This window comes from Centroberyx gerrardi, chromosome 3 (assembly GCF_048128805.1).
Source record: "Centroberyx gerrardi isolate f3 chromosome 3, fCenGer3.hap1.cur.20231027, whole genome shotgun sequence".
Lineage (NCBI taxonomy): Eukaryota > Metazoa > Chordata > Actinopteri > Beryciformes > Berycidae > Centroberyx > Centroberyx gerrardi.
Genome location: NC_135999.1, coordinates 25,028,408 through 25,046,562, shown reverse-complemented (window position 1 = coordinate 25,046,562; position 18,155 = coordinate 25,028,408). Strand labels below are relative to the sequence as shown.

Sequence of the window (18,155 nt, the reverse complement as noted above, 5' to 3'; positions counted from 1 at the left end):
ACTTAAAAAAAACCACGTTGTCCATTTTTCAAGTAAAATAGAAAATAGAATCCAATTACCATACATTTTAATGTTGTTAAAGACAATAGGCTACAGGACGCATTGTGCATTTTATTGATGTGTACCATTCACACTCTAAATGCAGTGACAGTAAAACTAAAAGCATGTTGGCTGAAAGGAAAATTCAAAATGGATTTTCGTTTCGTTTACTTACAGTGTAATGATGGGAAAATGTTTCCATCAGAAGACTGTTAAACCTATTAGGTAAGAGATGAAGCTGAATCACATGACAGTTCAGAGACAAGTCCTTTCTAACGGAAACAACCGCAGTTGAACCTTGATAATGACCATCAAGGACGGGCCAGGTAGTCGACTCACAGTCAGGTGCTTCCTCCTTATCTGAAGACTGGAGTTGCAGAATAATAAAACTCCCGGTATTATCTGCCAGATCAAACGGTCTAAGCAGATTTGAATTGATTACTTCATTGATCCTGTGAGGGAAACTGTTTTTGTTTTGCTATCAGCAATCATGGAAGCGACAACAGACACAATGACTTGGATGGAACAAAAAAGAAATCAAGTCTAGACAGAGCACAAGATTGTGAATAAAACCATCGTCACTTCTGATTGCAGAAGGTAAAAAATAACTTCATAAAGCGTTCACTGGTGTTATGAGCCTGAACAGGGGTTAAAGTGGGATTTGGCAGGTGGGGGAACCCTGTTTCCGGGCGGGGGGGCAAGATGCATAATTGGTGGGGGGGTCAGAAAAAAATATTAATTTAAAACAAATTTCCTGCATTTCTACACGGCCTAACCTCTTGGATTAAGTCAAGAAACAGCAACCCTGTATAATGTTAAAGGGTAACTTAAGTATTCTTCAACCTGGACCCTATTTTCCCATCTTTTTGTGTCTAAGTTGCTAAAGGGGACAACAATTTTTGAAACTGGTCCAGTATTGAGCGAGATCGCATCGCCGGCAGCCGCGAAACGAGCTGCAATGTAATCCGGTCTCAACTCTCGCGAGACTTGAGCGAGACTTGGTTACACACAGACCGGATCAAGCAAAAGGTAAAGAAAAACGTTTCATTTCTCTGTAGGGTCCTTTCCATAATGTTGTCAGACACTTATAATAACAATCTGAGCCTGTCAGTGGCAAAAACAAGAACTTTTAGTGGACGTACATCGACGGTGCGATTTACCCCGTCGGATTACATTGCAGCTCGTTTCGCGGCAGCCGGCTGAAGTGATCTCGCTCAATACTGGACCAATTTCAAAAATTGTTGTCCCCTTTAGTCACTTGGACACAAAAAGATGGGAAAATAGGGTCCAGGTTGAAAAATTATGTTACTAGATTTCAGCATTGAGGTGCTTACATTCATGATTTTGCATAGGCATACATACTAACCTAAAAACCTATTATTGGGAATCACGAGAAAGTTTCAGAGCGACAGAGACACAGAGCGTCCCCGTAACCATAGTAACTCACTCTCACTCCTGCCTGCGTGCGCACGGCGCGAGAGGAGAGGGAGAGACGCAGAAGAGCCGATGACTGAGATTACTCTGAGCACCATGCATGGGAATAAATTACAATATAATAGATTTGTGTATATTTCTCGCTATTCAGATGGTCTGAATAACTCGCTGCTGCACGGTGCTGCTCTGTCTCGTCTGTCCGTGCGCTGTCAGTGTCTCTTTTCACGCCGCGACTTTATCAGTTATGAATTTGTTTTTCACTGCGTGAGAAAATGGACTTGTGGCGTGAGAGCGTGTGAAAAATGTCAATTGCGTGAGCCTCACGGTCAATGCGTGAGAGTTGGCAGCCCTGTGAACTCGCTTGACATTATTATGTATGAAACTGCCAATCTGATTTATTTAGGCTACTTATTAATCGAAGGTGAAGGAACGCCGTTCCGGATCGTTCCGGCCCACTTTAACCCCTGAGCCTGAATAATATTGTTGCATTGTTGGTACAGAAGTGGATTGCATGTTGTTTAGTTGCATTTAATGGTGACATTTTGATTGAAATGATGAATCATGGCATTTAACCTTTACAACAAACAAAAAGCAGTTGCTGATGTTTGACTTTTTAGGGAAGTATTTAGAAATTGATGTATTTGTATTTATCTATTCTAATGTGTTTCCTATGTGGGAAAAGGGGCTAATCAGAAGGGAAATGGTTTGTTAAATAAATTTGGGTTGTAGCTTCCCAAAGAGAGATGTAATTTTAAATTTTCTACTCACAAGGCAGCAGTGTGTCATCTATAATAACATATATAATAAACTATAATAACAGCGTAAGACTAACTCCACTAGAGAAAGAGAAAATCAGCTTTCTAATTTACCCCCCTGATAAACGCAAACACGTATTGGGACAAATGTCTAGAAGTAGCACTTTTTTGTGAGAATCCGCCCTGCTGAAATGTCCTTAATCTTTGTTATTATTATATACTGTTGGGTGCTACTACTAGTTGTGCATAAAAAAAAAACTGAAATCCTAACATAAAAAAACCCTGAAAATCACACCCGTGCACATTAATCATTTAATAATTTTAACAAACAAAACCAAAAAATAAAAGTGCATTATACTTGAATGTGTAATTGTGGTTTGAGAGTGAGTAGGACTGCAGTTTTCACCTGACATGAAACAAACACATGGTGTTTCTGTACCTGGAAAGCAAACATCAGTTGAACAAAGACGGGGCCAACTCAAATATTGATCTGTTTTGGGAACCGACCACTGGTGCAAACAGCAGCTTGGCCTAACTTTTCTATTCTAACAGCATTCCCTGATCCTGGGAATCTACATCTGGTCTACGGTTCCATTGGCAGCGGAGTGACAGATACTTTTTTTCTCCAGTCTGATTTGACTCTGTTTAACTTCACCGGAAGTTGTATTCTTGACTGGATTTGTGAGCTAGTTTTGATTGTTTTCCAGAAAAAAATCAAAACAATCAAAAAAAAAATGTATCCATTGACTTTGATAATGATCATAAAGAATAGGTCAGGTTGTCAAGTCATAGTCAGGTGCATCATCCTTATCTATTTTCCTATTCAGAAGTAGGAAGTTTCCCAGTTCCCAATTGTCTTGAACGTATCATAGATACAGACTTCTTTGAACGCATCAAAGAAGTCCAGCCGGGAATGAGAGCGTTGATAGGAAGTTGATAAAATCAAATTTCTTTATTATTAGTTGAAATAACGACTTCATAATTACGCAAATTACAATGTACAGCTTTGTTAGACCAGCCAAGTTAAAAGGTCTATTTTCCTACTTTTGACAGGAGCTGCTACTTGATCCCCTAGACTTCCAGCAATTGAGCTAAGCTAACAGTTCCCATTCCTTCAAACTGCAGGCAGAAACATAAAGCACAGACCCACTGAAGCACTGCGACAGTTAAATTACCCAATTCCACTAACGTTACTTAAATATCACAAAGTGCCGTCACCTACCGATAACGTTTGTAGGGCAGCGAAGATTGTTTTCACACCGGGAGACTCTGTGGATTGAGTTCAATGCTGCTGGTCTGCTGTCTGTACATCTCCAAATTACAGACATGACGTGATGCGACATCAGGCGCATTAGAGATCCATTTAGATCCATTTCTATACACTGACCAACTTTTGATTTTGTGCCTCTGTATGGGAAACACTGCATCTCAGTCAAAACTGCCCTCTAGAGGCCATCTGATGAAGCGCATCATCTCACTAAGCGTTACCTGACTGACTGACTGACCTGAATTTGCCTCCCGATGCCCTCGGCTGCTCCTATGAGTTCGTCTCACTCTGGGTTAAGTAGGAAAATAGGCAAATTCCCCAAAAACCGAACTGTCCCTCTAAAGTCATCCCAAACAATGCTCATTCTGTAACTTAACTTAATCAACATTCTGAGACATTATGAAAAGGAAAAAAATAACTCAAATGAACCAAGACATGATGCATATTATATTTTATATTTATTATCCAATATGCATATTAAATTAACATCTTTCTCTCTTCTCAAGTCAGAACAGATTCAGTCTCCCTTGGCATCTGAAGGTGGATGGCAGATAAACCAAACATCCCATCTTCCAAGCAAGGAATTATTCCACATATTTCAGTGCAAAACAGCTAAAGCCAAGCTAATTAAGATAAGAACCATTCAGTTCATTATATTCATTTGGATTGCCCCCCCCCCCCCCCTCCCCCATATTAAAAAAAAAGTTTTTTTTTAAAAAGCCAGTAGTAACACAAATAAATAAAAACAAAAAAGCAAAACTGGCAACCATCCAGAACAGGAGAATGGATTTTTAAGAGGGGTCCCCCTTTTTTTTTTAGGTGTTCCCTTGTTTTGCAGCAAAGCATCAACTTACAAATTTCCTCCTCATATACATATGAATATCAACATTGTGTATGTTATAATATAATTCTGTTACAATTTCTACAAGAGGTCCATATTAATCAAGCGTCAGTTACATGAGGTGAATTTGTGGCCGTTTGAAGTTGTGGTTTACTCAGGGTTTCTACGCATTTTCCATTTCACAATCTCACCCCCCCCCCCCCCCCGCTCTCCTCTCCATAGTCATTGTCTGCTGTGAACGGATCAAACTCCAGTTGAAAAAGGCATCGTCTTCGTCCGTTTTGATCTCAAGCGAACAGTTATGGCTGAAACACACAATTTCACTAAACGCACAATTTCAAGCGCACGCACACACAATCGCATCCAAGCATTTCAATCATCTCATTCATCCCTACTTTTCACTCTACATTCTGTCTCCTCCTTCTGTCTGATCTAGTCTACCTACAGTACATCAAGCTTACTCAACTGTATGTGCAGATTTAAACAAAAACATCTCAACGCTAATCATGTTTTTCCGGCACTGGTCCATCTTTTTTTTTCCTTCTGTCTGCGCTCTTTCATCTCTTCTTAAACCTATCTTTCAACTCTTTGCCTTTTCTGCAGCAGCTCATCCAATTCTTTACCCATTTTGTCCAACAGTCTCTCTCTTTTCAAGTATCTCCTCCTTATTTTAATCTACCCACCCCCTGCTTTCTAACTCTATTTCAACCTCTATTCATTCAGCATTAATTCTACATTGGGTTCTACATGAAACATCTATTCCCACGCGTCTTTCCCTACATAACTCCCTACTTGGCATTAAAGCTAACTCCCAACATGACCTCGCATGTTAGTAATTGCATTGCTACATCCATTCATTAATTAGTACTACACATATTCAACACATCTTTCCCTACCTGACTCCCTACTTGGCATCAAACTTAACTCCCAACGTCACCTCGCTTGTTAGTAACTACACTTCTACATCCATTCATTTATAACTACAACACAGTATCAAATCTTCCTCTACAACGTCTCGCTATTTCCACTTCTCAGAAACACTTCACTCAGTACAGAAAACGTCTCCCAACACACAAACACACACGGGTGAGCGTACAGGCACACCAACATTTACACACACACACACACACTCGTCCGAACAAGCGCACACAGGCGCACAGGAGATGCATGGACCGTGTAATACTTCTCCTCATCAGTAATGAAGTGCCATGAAGCTGTATCGACATTAGAGACGTATATAAACATTCAGAGAGACAGACGGGGGGCATGCAGGCGGCGTCTCCCTGTTCATTCGAAACCGAAACTGAGTGACTCTTGAGAACGAGTGTCCCGGGTTGTGTTGTGTGTGTTGGTTATTGAGGGAATCCCGTCAGGGTTTGTCGAGTTGGCAGGCAGGGGTTCTGTCTGGTGTGTAAGTGGTGGGAGAGACGCCGTGTGGGGTTAGACCTCCAGAGACGGTCTGTATTTGAGACCACACGTCAGTGAAGTCGGAAGGTGGAGAGCTGAAGCCGGTGTGAGAGCCAGGAGGAAGCCACTTTGATGTGCGTTCAAAGATGAAGGTTCATCAGTTCGGGGGAAAGGATCAAAGGTAATTCCCTCAAGAAAAAAAAAACAAAAAAGTCTTTCAGAGTTTCAAAAGTTGCAGGAGCTGAGTGTGAGGTCCAACTTCCAATCCTCTACTTGATATTTTTGGACCCAGAGTTTGGCCCCTGTTCTCTTTTTTTCCCCCCTCTCCTTGCTCCTCTTTTGCCCTCTGTCAGCAGTCGGAGACCTCGGAGCAGGTGTTGGAATCGAGTTTCCGGCGTTGGCGCACAGATTTCTCCTCATCCTGCAGAAGAGAGGCGGAAGAGAGTGTCAGTTTTACGTGTCGCTAGTTTGAGGGCTAGTTTCAGTTCTGGATATAAGTGAGCAATTTTGAAAAACTGAGGACATTTCGGCCATTCCTCACTTTGAAAAGGGGCCATTTAAAGCTATAACATGCAACTTTTTGTCTTCAAACAGAAGCATATTTTTAGTCCCGCCCTCCTCCCCCACACTTGATCTCGCCTCAACACTTGTCACTCATCTTGAAACGGCATCTAGCCAGAGACTGAGGTAACTGGCAGCTGTAAAGCCCACAACAGATTAAAGAAGACCACGAATGCAGGAAATCAGAAATAAAAAAAACCATACAATGCCGATATTAACCTAGGTTTTTTTAACTGGCTTTATCTGCCACACGTTTAGCCTCGCTGTTCTCTCGTTTCTGACAGCTTTCCACCATTGGTGCTGTTGCTACAACTTCCCTGCGCTTGATAGATTTTTTTTAATATCCACTGGCCCAATAGGACTGTACAGGAAAGCATTGCACTCAGGCAAGCAAGACGTTAAGTATCTCTTTCATGAAGCAAATGACGAGATTTTGCTCAGAATTGATTGGTATGCTGTAAAAAGATGGAAAAATAGAGTGCAGGTCGAAAATGGCGGAACTTATGCTTAAAGGTTAGAGGTTTAAGAGGTAAGGTTTAGGCTTAGGGTTAAAATCAGGGTTAGGCTTAGATTGTCCTAGGGCTTAAAGCAGTAGTGGTGAAGGATAATGATTAAGGTTAAGGGTTGGGACAAGAATGTAGTCAGTGGAGAGTCCTCACTTGGGATGTGGTACAAGTTTTCGTATGTGTTTACATTTGTAGTTTAAAGTTCTGGACATAAGTGAGGTCTTTTGGGGAAAAAGAGGACATTATCAGTGAAAGGTCCTCATTCTAGATGTTGTAATGTTTTTGTGTGTGTGTGTGTGTGTGTGTGTGGCTGTGTGCGCTCACAGTCTGGAAGACTCCGTTCTGGCCCCACTCTCCAGGGGAGTGGTCCTCGGGGTCCTCTGCCTCTTCCTCCTCCTCCTCCCCCTCCTCCTCTCTCACTGTGTCCATCCCGTCTTCCTCGTACTCTGTCAGACAGTCCGACTCCTCCGCTGGATGGGAAGATTTACAAGAGGTAAATTAGTATGTGACTGGCACCTCCAGGTTGAAAGTCATCACATAAAATATCTGAAACAGACCCGGTGAAAGCTATGATCCTTCATTTATTTTACAGATTAAATTCACTACAATCATGAAGAGGAGATGTACAGTAGATGAAGGGGAGGAGACAACTTCAAAAAAGATGTTTAAGCCATGAGACAATGAAGACATTAATTGTGCAAGGGGGGTACAACTCAAAATCACAAGGGTTTAAAGTAATTTAGAGTGATCTAAAACCAGAAAATTAGTTTTTGATCTTCTGTAGTCTAGTAATTATTACTAGAGTGAAATGAATTGGCTGGTGGTCCCTCACCTTCTGCGGCGACATAGCTTTGGACCGGCTCTATCCTCGATACAATCTCTGCAAGGTCAGTGAAGTCGGCCGCTGGACATGTGCAGGACTAAGAGACCAGAAATCATCGCGAGAGCATTGAAGCAAGGTGAAAGGAATGTTAAAGTAATAGCTTTGATGGTAATATGATTTACATTTTCCATTTTAGGCATTTTTACGCTCTTATCCAGAGCGACTTACGAGTGCAACAGTAGAATACATTTAAAGTCTATACATCAACCACTTCAAATACCATTTATGGTGTATGTGTGTGTAAGTGTGTGTGTGTGTGTGTGTTCTCAGCTCACATCAGTCCTCTTGCTGTCGTTGTAGTCGGCTGAACGATGGTCCTTCAGCATGTTCTCGATGATGTCACCGCGGGCCCAGCCAGTGAACAGCAGCTTGCCGTGCTGGAAGCCCACATCCTGAAGGACGAGGTATTTTAATTAAACCAGACTTTGTGACTCTCATAATGTCTGTGATTATAATGCATCTTGTACTTCATTTGGTAACATGACTTTGAATACACAGCAAAATTTCCCTAACATTTGCCACTGTGAACAAATTTAAATTCATAGACAAAGAGCAGATGCTTACTTAGGAAAACAAACAAACAAACATGGCAACAACAAAAAATGAAAACAGGCTGGGAGGATTCAGGAACTCACATAGATCTCGTCAAACTTGCCGAAGTCCATGGTCTTGAAGCGGTCGATGGGAGGCCTGATGTACTCGCAGTAGGCGCTCTTCTTCACCACCTCCAGCTGGCGCACACACGACACGTAGGCCAACCGAGACTGGATCTCTGCCATGTCTGGCACCTGGCCGTGCCATGGGGAGATGGGGATGGAGAGAGTGTGAAAATCCCAATGAACTCATAGTACTGTGTCTTAAAAATCACTCTATATGTATGAACACACAGCTGTCAGTGTGTATACTGCACATTGGCATTTCCCTGAGGAATTTGGGTGATGTGGAGAGGCTTCTGAAGACGCATTTACACCATGTGATACCAGCATTCTCCACTGAATCCAATAGAAATGTGATTATTTTAGGCAGGGTGGCTCAGCCTGCTGATTCTGTGGCAGGGGGAACAATGCTGCACATTGATCGGACGCTTTGTGTTAAAGCCGTCACTTTGACTCAGATACAGCAGCCCATGTTTGAAGTTGCTCAGTCATCCATAGTTGCCGGTGGCTTGTGCTGCCCACCCGTACTGTACCTTCACTTTCTCTGCCCAGGGGTTGATCCGTTTCCATAGCAACCACCAGCCGGATAAGCAGTCGCCATAGTTACAGAGGTCCGTCTCGTCCTGGCTGCCCACGTCGATGGCAATGACTGTTTTGGCACCCATGTTCCTAGCAATGTCCGCTGTGGGACGTAACGTATACACAAGCATTCACACACACGCACACATACACACACGCACAAAACAAAAAATCCGGCAGCAGAGATGATAAGAAAACCAATCCTGTGTTACTATAAGCTTGAATCAGGGTAATCTCAGTTTTCTCAAGCCTTCATTTTGAGAGCCACAGTGTTTAGACAGACTTACACCACAAAAACATCCGTTCTCTAAGTTGTCAGACCCACTGCAGGGCCAATTTGGCCAATTTATGACATATACCAATTTACTATTTATTGTATTTTCTTAGCCAGCAAGCACAGGGCATGAGGTCATGACCTTTCGCACTGACTTGCCAGTGTTAAAAGGAACTTTGGGGCGGAGAGCATTTTTGTGGTGTTGAGCCTATTCAAAGACAGAAACAGGGAGACGTCCCACAAGCCCAAAGCACTGATCCACTGCGCCAACAACAACTGTTACTGTAGCACTGATTGAGCACAAACTCTATGAGGAAAAGGCATAGAAAATAAAATTAAAATTCAGAAATTAAAGATGTTGATTTCCCATGGCTCCCTTTTGATGGATCAATCTTTGGGCCCAGAAAGCACTAGCCTGTATTTCACAAACCTCAAAAAACTGGTATCACTTTTGTACCAAACAGACAATCACAGTAACTCAGTCCAGAGCTTTGTGAAATACGGGGTGCGTTTCATCTTTGCAACGGAGTATACACTTTATCATAACTCACAGAGACAGATTCAGGGGAGGATTCATCTGCGCACCATGATGAAAGCCAAGGACTGTTTACTTCTTGCTTCACATAAACATTATTGGAATAAGTAGATTTGGTCGGGTGCATTTGCAAATGCTTTCAGGAAATCAAGATGCATTTAATGGTCCGCAGAGAAAAAATGCCCCCCCCTCACCGCTCCATCCAAACAGACTTACAACTGAACCTTCCTCTGGTTGAAATGGAAGCAAATACTGCTTTTTGGTTAAAATGTGAGCTTCAGTGTTTACTCATTTCAACATGAGGAGAAGAAATCTCAAAGCAGACCGGTGTCTTGTAGCTCAAAAACAACTGAGGAATCACGTTGTGGTTTCAAGCTCAGCAGCTTGAAAAACCAATTTGCGAATTTACTAGGGGATCAATGTAGGTATAAGTCACCTAAATGTCAAGTTCTAATTAGATAATAATAGAAGCCCCTCTCCCCATTTTTAATTCTACAGCAATCTGACACCGGGCTGCTTGACAGACAAATAAACCACATTCCTCAATTCAATGTGGATTTAGTTTTTAAAAGTGATAGTTTGTCCTTATTTAGAATCCACCTTCAATACAACAACCATTGCTGATTTTTCCCCATCTATCAAAATAATCAAAATTTCTTATTTTTAATTAATTTATATGGACTTAGATGAGGAGGTCTTTTGGACATTTGCCAAATGCCTTATCTATCTATTTAGATGAATTTAAGTTCCTGAATGGTTTGAACCAACTCATTACTCAGATGGGGAAAACTCAACACACCACTCCACTACCACCGGACTACCCTCCATCAGCATCAAGACAAGCCCAATGCTACATACTTACCCAGCCTCTAAACATCTCTAACCTCCTTAAAACCCCTTCTAAAAATCATCCCCATCCCTCACCCCACCTTCACCCCTCCTCTTCTCTGGGGGACAGGGGTTTGGTGGGCATGGAGGACTGTGTGTAGGGGGGGTACCACCTCTACTTGCCTGGCAGGTTGTTGATGTAGCCACCGTCCATTAGCAAGTTGCCATCTTTGGGGTCGCAGAGAGGCGGCAGGTACCCCGAGAGGGTCATGCTCGCCCGCACATAGCGCCACAGTGAGCCTGGCACACCGGGGAGGGAAGGAGGGAGGAGGAAGGGGGATAACATCTCAATAACGTTGCCTAAACGTCTCAGGTTAGTGCCGACGCAGACCACAGTCCCAACCCCACAGGGCGGTTGGCCAAAGGGAGGTAGCCGGACCCGGCAAAGGCTAGGACTGTGGTTCTGCCCACCTTTAGACTCTGATGTACACCACTGCAAACCTCATTACCTTGCACAGAGACCTTGTGTGACTATGGACCCGTGCATAAGGTAAAAGAGTATATGGCAACCATCACAGAGCAAGGCTGTTTTGATCTCCAAATGATGTCTCAACAACAGCGTTTGTTCCACGTCACCTGATCAATTAGCTCCTCTCCTAATTTTCTGCAAAATTGGCTGATAATTTGGATGTTAAGTAACCATACTGAAGCTGAAACTGATCATGAGAAACCAAGCTAAAACGGTAGAAAGTACCTTAACGGACCTACAGTAAACCGGTCAGAGAAGGAGCGGCAGCAGCTGATGTTGTGACATTGTTTGGAGATCTGTCACAGTGAACATGTCAGGGGGCAACCGGCCTGTCCAGTCCTGCAGTACAGCTCAGCGCCAGCAGGGGGCAGGAGCAGGCCGGGTGCTGCATGGGTTGGAAGGATAAGGAGCACCGCAAGAGAAAAGAGAGGGGTGCAACTGTGCGTGGGGTTTTGAGGAGGGCAGGAGGAGAATGTGAATGTCGAGGCAGAATTCTCTTTTATGTGAAGAGGGACTTTGAAGGAACTACTTAACTGCCTACAGATTTCAATTTGTCCATAGAGGCTAATTATCATCAGTTGAGGGTCTTATATCTGTGATGCAAAGAAGCTTATTCAGTGTGTACGGGGGCGAGGATGGGCAACAGTAGGATCCAGAACACTTACTCCCAAAATAACTCAAAAGGAACAAAATGACACGCCATCAATATATATATTCATGAGAAATATATAGATTGGCTCATACTGTGTGGAATATTGGCATGCACATAAAAGCAAGCAAAGCCAGGGGGGGAGAAGACAGGTGCTTTTTGGGAAAGGCACATCATGTCCCTGTAGGTACAGATGATTCATATGACACAGAAGCAAAGCCACGAAGACTTCCTCATAAGAAACACCAGGAACAAGCTGCGGCTGAGTCCACATGACAGAAACATTTAGGCCCACAGAGTCGACAGTGATCCACGACAGAAAACAGACAGATGTAATGATGACCTTGTGCAGTCCTACACAATCTCCAGTAAGGCAGGGAAAAGTACTGAAAAGTACCTCCGTCTTCAACACTATCAGGTTTTCTATAACCCAAATACACAGTGCTATTTCTATTCTCCATACCTGAATCTCAAGCTGAAAATCCATCTAAATGAAAATGTATTGACAGACTGATTTCCTGAACTACAGAAATTGTGAAATTATTTGCGAAACCTTCTAAAAACAAGCGAAGTGAAGTGCCGCATGAAGATGTCAGGGTTTACTAGCCAAGTCCAGAACCTTGGAGATAAAAAAGGGGGGGAGGGAAATGGCAGCAAAAATAGGAAGGCCACAAGAAGCAGGACCATCATGCACCTCTCTCTCTCTGACCCATGAATATCCAAACATGCATGGGCGAAACCTCACAGCCAATCGGAGAGTGTGGGTAAGGGGTCGTGTTCAGGTGTGGGGTCAAGCCAATTGGGATCTGACAGTGTGTGCAGTGTGTAGTGTGTGCGCATTACAAAGCCAATTGGAGTGAAGAAGATATCCTATTGGCCACTGAAACATGATGCATTGATTTGATCAATCCAAAGACATGTATTGGATTTAGTCTTTCCTTCCAAACCATGGGTACCCAATGTCCAGCTGGTCAGGGCGGGGCTGGTTAAGGAGTGAGTCGGGGACTTGGGAGGGAGAGGACAAGAAGGAGGAGGAGGGTAGCCAAGTGGTCGACTGTCGTTTGATGGACGGGGGAGAGGGGGGTTTGGTGAGCGGGAGTTTGAAGTCTGACCTGGGACATTGTTAACATAGCAACCATCCACAAGCAAGTGGCCATCCTTGGGGTCGCAGAGGGGAGGTAAATAGGGGGTGTAAGAGGCGCTGGCTCTAACATAGCGCCAGACGCAACCTGTCGGGAAATGGAGATGGAGAAGGAGGAACACATCAAACATGGGCCGGACTCCACGTCACAGATGGAAAGAGAGAGGAGGAGGAGCAGGGAGGGACAGAGAGAAAGAAACAGAGAGACAGAAAGAGCGCTGGCAAAATAGAGGAAAAGAGCGCAATAGGCTGCGAAGAGCGAGACAGAGAGGAAGGGGGATGAAAAGGGGGTAACAGCTCTTACACAACACAATCTGAACAAAATTACTTTGTGTCCCTACAATTTCTAACAAAATGTAACAACAAATTTGAGATGAGGCCAATGTCATGTAACAGCATACTCTAGGACTATTCCAAGGCCAATTAAATTAATCTACTCTAAGGCCAATTAAAAACTTCAACATTTGAAAATAGTTTCAGCTCAGAACAATGACACATAACAAGATGCTAAAATATCACCACAATACAATTTAACCAAACAATGCCGTAATAATTAGAATACCATTTAGGCTTAGTATTTTCATGAATTCAAACCAGCCTATCATTATAAATGACAGCAAATTTGTTGGATGAGTGACAACAAATTAGCTTTATAGAACAGTTATGCTAAGTCTGTTTGATGTTTTTATTAAGCATATTAAAGAATTAGCATTAGCTTTGTTAGATAGGGAGGCAAGAGGTCGGAGGAGAGAGAGAGAGAGAGAGAGAGAGAGAGAGAGAGAGAGAGAGAGAGAGAGAGAGAGAGAGAGAGAGAGAGAGAGAGAGAGAGAGAGAGAGAGAGAGAGAGAGAGAGAGAGAGAGAGAGAGAGAGAGAGAGAGAGAGAGAGAGAGAGAGAGAGAGACATTTGAATAAGTAGGCCCTCTAACAAAATTCCCCAAACCGTAGAGAGAGGGGAGAGTTGGATGAAGAGATAGGAGATCTACAAGCAAGATTGGGTGTTTAGTTTCACAGAAGTTTCAGATGTCCAAAAAAAAATAAAAAATCCACTGGACTTAAAATGAAGACTTGAAGTGGTGAAACGTCTTCAACTCTTCATTGTAAGTCCAGTGGATTTTGGTTGTATATGTTTTTGGACATCTTACTACCTGAGTAACTGAAATGAATCTACACAGGCATAAGTTTCAGATCTCAACCTTAGTAGACTACTGACTGCCTTGAGTTGTCAGCCTCTGGTCATCTTGCTGACTGGATAAACCACAGGAAGTATTGCAAACTTATATCAGACTGTGTGGTCGAAAGAAAACCACTTTGAAACATCCTCTTTGAACACACTGCCGAGGGGCCTAGCGTGAACGCACCCATCAAAAAACGGTGTATAACCACTGTTCCTGTTACAATAACTGGAGTCAAAGTGACATATTCAGAGTAGCGCCACACTAGAAATGTATGAAGAAAGGCACACCAGGAAAAAAACTAGAGGAAGCAAGGAGAGGAGGTAAAGGTGTGAAGGAAGCAGGGTGGGAGTGGGATTAAGGAGCAAAGAGGAAAAAAGGCAAGGTGGAGTGTTCTGGATCCTACAAGTTGACATGGAGGGAGGGGAGGTAGGCATCTAGGGATCAGCGACTAAACCGGTTATGTTGCCTAGAGCGTAGCCTATGGATGGACAGCGCTGCGATGTCTGTCTGTGCAAAAGGAACGACATTAGGGAAATAACTAGGGCATGTTTTGTTTTTAGACACGTTCTGGACACAAAGCAGATGTGTAAGGTAAATGAGGGCAAAGAAAAACAGTGAAGAGGCTACAGCGTCACCATATTAGCCTATTTTAGAGGGTAATAAGAGAGAAGGTCAATAATAAAAAGAGAGAAAGAGAAAAAGAAAGATATGAAGTAAGACAGAAAGTCGGTGAGAGAGAAAAGAAGTGAAAAAGAAACAAACAAACAAAGAGTGATGTGGAGACTAGATGGTGAAGAAGAAGTGACAGAGGTGGATGAGGGGAAATGAGACTGAGAGAGAGATAAAGGCTTTGCTCCAGCAGTTAGTACACACATGCCAAGATGCAATCATGAGCATTCAACGTTTCTCTGGAAGACCCAGGCCTGCAAAACCCACAAAACCCCCCAAATCCAGCAATCAGTCTCAAGTCTAAATAGCCTACATCAAAAACACTGATGTTACACTGAAACCAGTAATGTCTCAATTGGATCTACACTACATTAGAAGATGGCATAACACTGATTATTGTGATTATAGTAGATTTGAAAAATAAATTCTGCCATGGAAAGTGGCGCCTACTTCCACACTGGATTTGGGGGTGGGCGGCCTTCCACCAGCTAACAGCTGATAGGGGTCATCCCAGGCTAATTCTACTTTAGCTAACATTAGTGATGGTGCATTTTCCCTGCCGGTCAAACATACATACACAATTCAGAAACATTATATCAGTGACAATGCATCAGGACGCAAGCATAGGAACATCTACATTTTTGTTCTTTTGTCCATATTGTTTCCCCTAGTTTATAAAATCTCAGTATAAGCCTTATACATTAGAAAGCATGCAGTCCATTCAGTATAGATTATGCATACCAAGTTAAAGTTATAAAAGGTGTGTATTGCCTCAAGCCTATTTCATATGTGAGAATATAATATTCATGAGTCTTGTCTTATACAGAGCAAGAAGAATAACGGTGCCACTTCTGAAGGTTAACTGACTGCCAGTATATTCACTTAGGTAATAGCTTTAGTCACTGTGCCATTTTACTTCTGAGTGACTGAGGGCTAAAAGCATAAATACTGACGGTTTAATTATTTTTAAAACATATATTCATGACCATGCCAATTTCACACATTAGTTTTCCGTCATTCTGGGTAGTATGATTGGACTGAGCTGTGGTAAATGTTAAGTGTTGAGCAAGCGCATTTAACTGCATAGGGTTAGGGTCATGCCCCTTTTTTCAATGTGTGTGTGTGTGTGTTTTGTATCTGCGTGTGTGTTTGCATTTATGTGTGTGGTCACCTAACAGCTTGTGATTAATCTTACAAAACGCTTTTCTGTCTTGATATACGCGTGGTTACTATCCTAAGCTTTAAAAATGAAATGAAAAATTCAAATAAAAAAAATAAAAAATACATATATATATCTATAGTCAGCCAATCAATAAACAGCGATATGGCAGAGTGGGGCCGGAGCCCACGCAGTTAGCTCAGCTGTCACTCACCATCCTGGTGAACACGCATGGCTGAGGCCGTGATGTCAGTGGTGACGTTGAAGTAGGGCAGCCACAGGTCCTGGGGACGCACAAAGAAATGGTTATATTGTACTAAACTTAAGCATTATTAATTTAACCATAATTTGACTTTATTTCCCTCATTCTAAAACAAAGCTATTCCTGTCCCCACTTGTTTTATTTAGCAGACCATGTTGCAATGGCAAACCAGTTTGTGACCTCTCACCTCAGCTTGCTTGTCCTGGAACACTTTGTAGATGCTGGTGTTGAAGGCGGATCCAGAGAACATGGAGGTTATGGGATAGGTCAGGTCCAGGACTGTTTTGAATACCGAGTTCATTGCCTGTAAAGGAACAACAATGTGTAAGGGACGGCAAAATAGAGAGAAATCGAGAGTGTTGTTTACATTCTCGCTTGAATCAATACCAAACGGTTTTAATTTCTCATCAGTTACTAGGTATTCCCTTTCTGATGGAGTTGAAGGCTGCTGGCTAGATTATACTTTTTTCATTTTGGGAGTGATGTTAACAAATATCATTTTGGACATGAGGAATGAGGGAAATGATTGAATGTGGCAGTCAGTCGTTTCCACTGGTTGGCATGAATGGAGACGTGTACCTTGGACCACTCTCTGGCTCTCTGTTTAGTTCGGACGGCACTCCTCTCCTCAGCATACAGTGCACCAATGAACGAGCCGATCGAGGTCCCGCCCACGATGTCAATGGGAATCCCTGCTTCCTCCATGGCCTTGATCACACCCACATGGGAGCAACCTCTGCATGAGTGAAAACAACAACAAGTTAGACAACAGGCAATCAGAAATGCTGCACTAGGCAACTTCACATGTTGCCAGCTACAAATGGCAGCGAGAGGTAACTGTTTGAAAACTGTTTGAACTTCAGTATCCAAAAATCACTGAATGTGACGTCTGTGATCACTTTATACCAAAGGGACAAGAGAGGCAATGTATCTAACACTGGTGAATCCAGCTTTCCTCTCAATTTGTCACTTCATGTGAGTGGAAAAGTGTTCATTCCTAAAACCAGAAATTCACTTGGGCAAAAAGGACAAATCAGCGGTGTCTCAATAAGAGGGGATGGGACGCTCTTCTCTATTGCAACCTCTGCTTTGTGATTTAGGCTGAGAAGATTTTTATCTAAAAATATACCAGTCTTGTCTAGTGTAGCTTTAAGTAATGGAAAATGAGGATGAGATACAGATACCCCAAAATCAGATTGATCGAGAACAGTTTGTATAATTCAGAATAATTTAAAGATCTTTTTCAAGATTGCATGAGGAAAAGAGGAAAACTTTCCATTAGAATGATTCTGTTGTGGAAGACATTATGTAATAAAACCAGTGCTGGAGGCTCCAGACAGGAACTGAGGCCAGAAATTTCCCACTAAATGGTGTGACGCATCCACAACCTACGTCTCCTTGGTTTATTTAATATTATGATCAGTCTCCAATGGCCTGCAGGCATGCTGCATGATATTACATGACTGCAATGTCAATATTGCAAGCGGGCATTAAGAAAATCAATAAAAAAACCCAAAACAAAACAAACGTTAAATATTCACACACTTTGCCAGGGAATGGGTAGATCCAACTCTAGCACTTCTGAAACACGACCTGCTCCACACCAGTTCCTAAGGCTGGTTGTGGCTCTTCCGACTCACCTGGCTCCGCCTCCACCCAGCACCAGGGCGATGCTGTTGCCAGTCAGAACCCGGGCGAGCCGAGAGAAATCACTGTGTCTGTCTGCCGTCTTCTCAAACACCTTCTCATACACCTCCCTCTGCACACACACACATAGGAAAGATGGAGAAAAGAAATCATCAACTTCAGCAATTCAGGGCCAGGGTTCCTACACATTTTTCATTTCGAAGCTCCATACTTTGTCCAAAACTTAATTTCTTGACTGGATTCTAAAATTTTGGTCAGTGTTCAAAATTTGGTCAGCGTTTCAAAGCACTTCCAATCAGATTACAGTTTTACATGGTATATGGATTGATGTGTGAAGATGAAGGATGGAGGAGAACCT

The 18,155-nt window shown here is 42.7% G+C and overlaps 1 protein-coding gene across 3 annotated transcripts in view; it reads right to left on the bottom strand.

Annotated features, from left to right (window-relative positions):
* Positions 1 to 3,936: 3,936 nt before the first annotated feature.
* pnpla6 (patatin-like phospholipase domain containing 6) overlaps positions 3,937 to 18,155 on the bottom strand; it is a 34,225-nt gene continuing 20,006 nt past the window's right edge. Inside the window, exons 26-37 of one of the 3 annotated variants that reach the window (XM_071906296.2) lie at positions 17,791 to 17,909; positions 16,730 to 16,886; positions 16,338 to 16,454; positions 16,103 to 16,172; positions 12,856 to 12,972; positions 10,749 to 10,865; positions 8,883 to 9,031; positions 8,329 to 8,481; positions 7,969 to 8,085; positions 7,643 to 7,730; positions 7,135 to 7,280; positions 3,937 to 6,164 (exon numbers count right to left, since the gene is read on the bottom strand). In XM_071906296.2, coding sequence (XP_071762397.1) covers positions 6,093 to 6,164; positions 7,135 to 7,280; positions 7,643 to 7,730; positions 7,969 to 8,085; positions 8,329 to 8,481; positions 8,883 to 9,031; positions 10,749 to 10,865; positions 12,856 to 12,972; positions 16,103 to 16,172; positions 16,338 to 16,454; positions 16,730 to 16,886; positions 17,791 to 17,909 — 1,422 coding nt within the window. In that variant the 3' untranslated portion in view covers positions 3,937 to 6,092. The remainder of the gene's footprint in view (positions 6,165 to 7,134; positions 7,281 to 7,642; positions 7,731 to 7,968; positions 8,086 to 8,328; positions 8,482 to 8,882; positions 9,032 to 10,748; positions 10,866 to 12,855; positions 12,973 to 16,102; positions 16,173 to 16,337; positions 16,455 to 16,729; positions 16,887 to 17,790; positions 17,910 to 18,155) is intronic. The other 2 variants (XM_078290880.1, XM_078290879.1) reach the window with 2 other exon arrangements.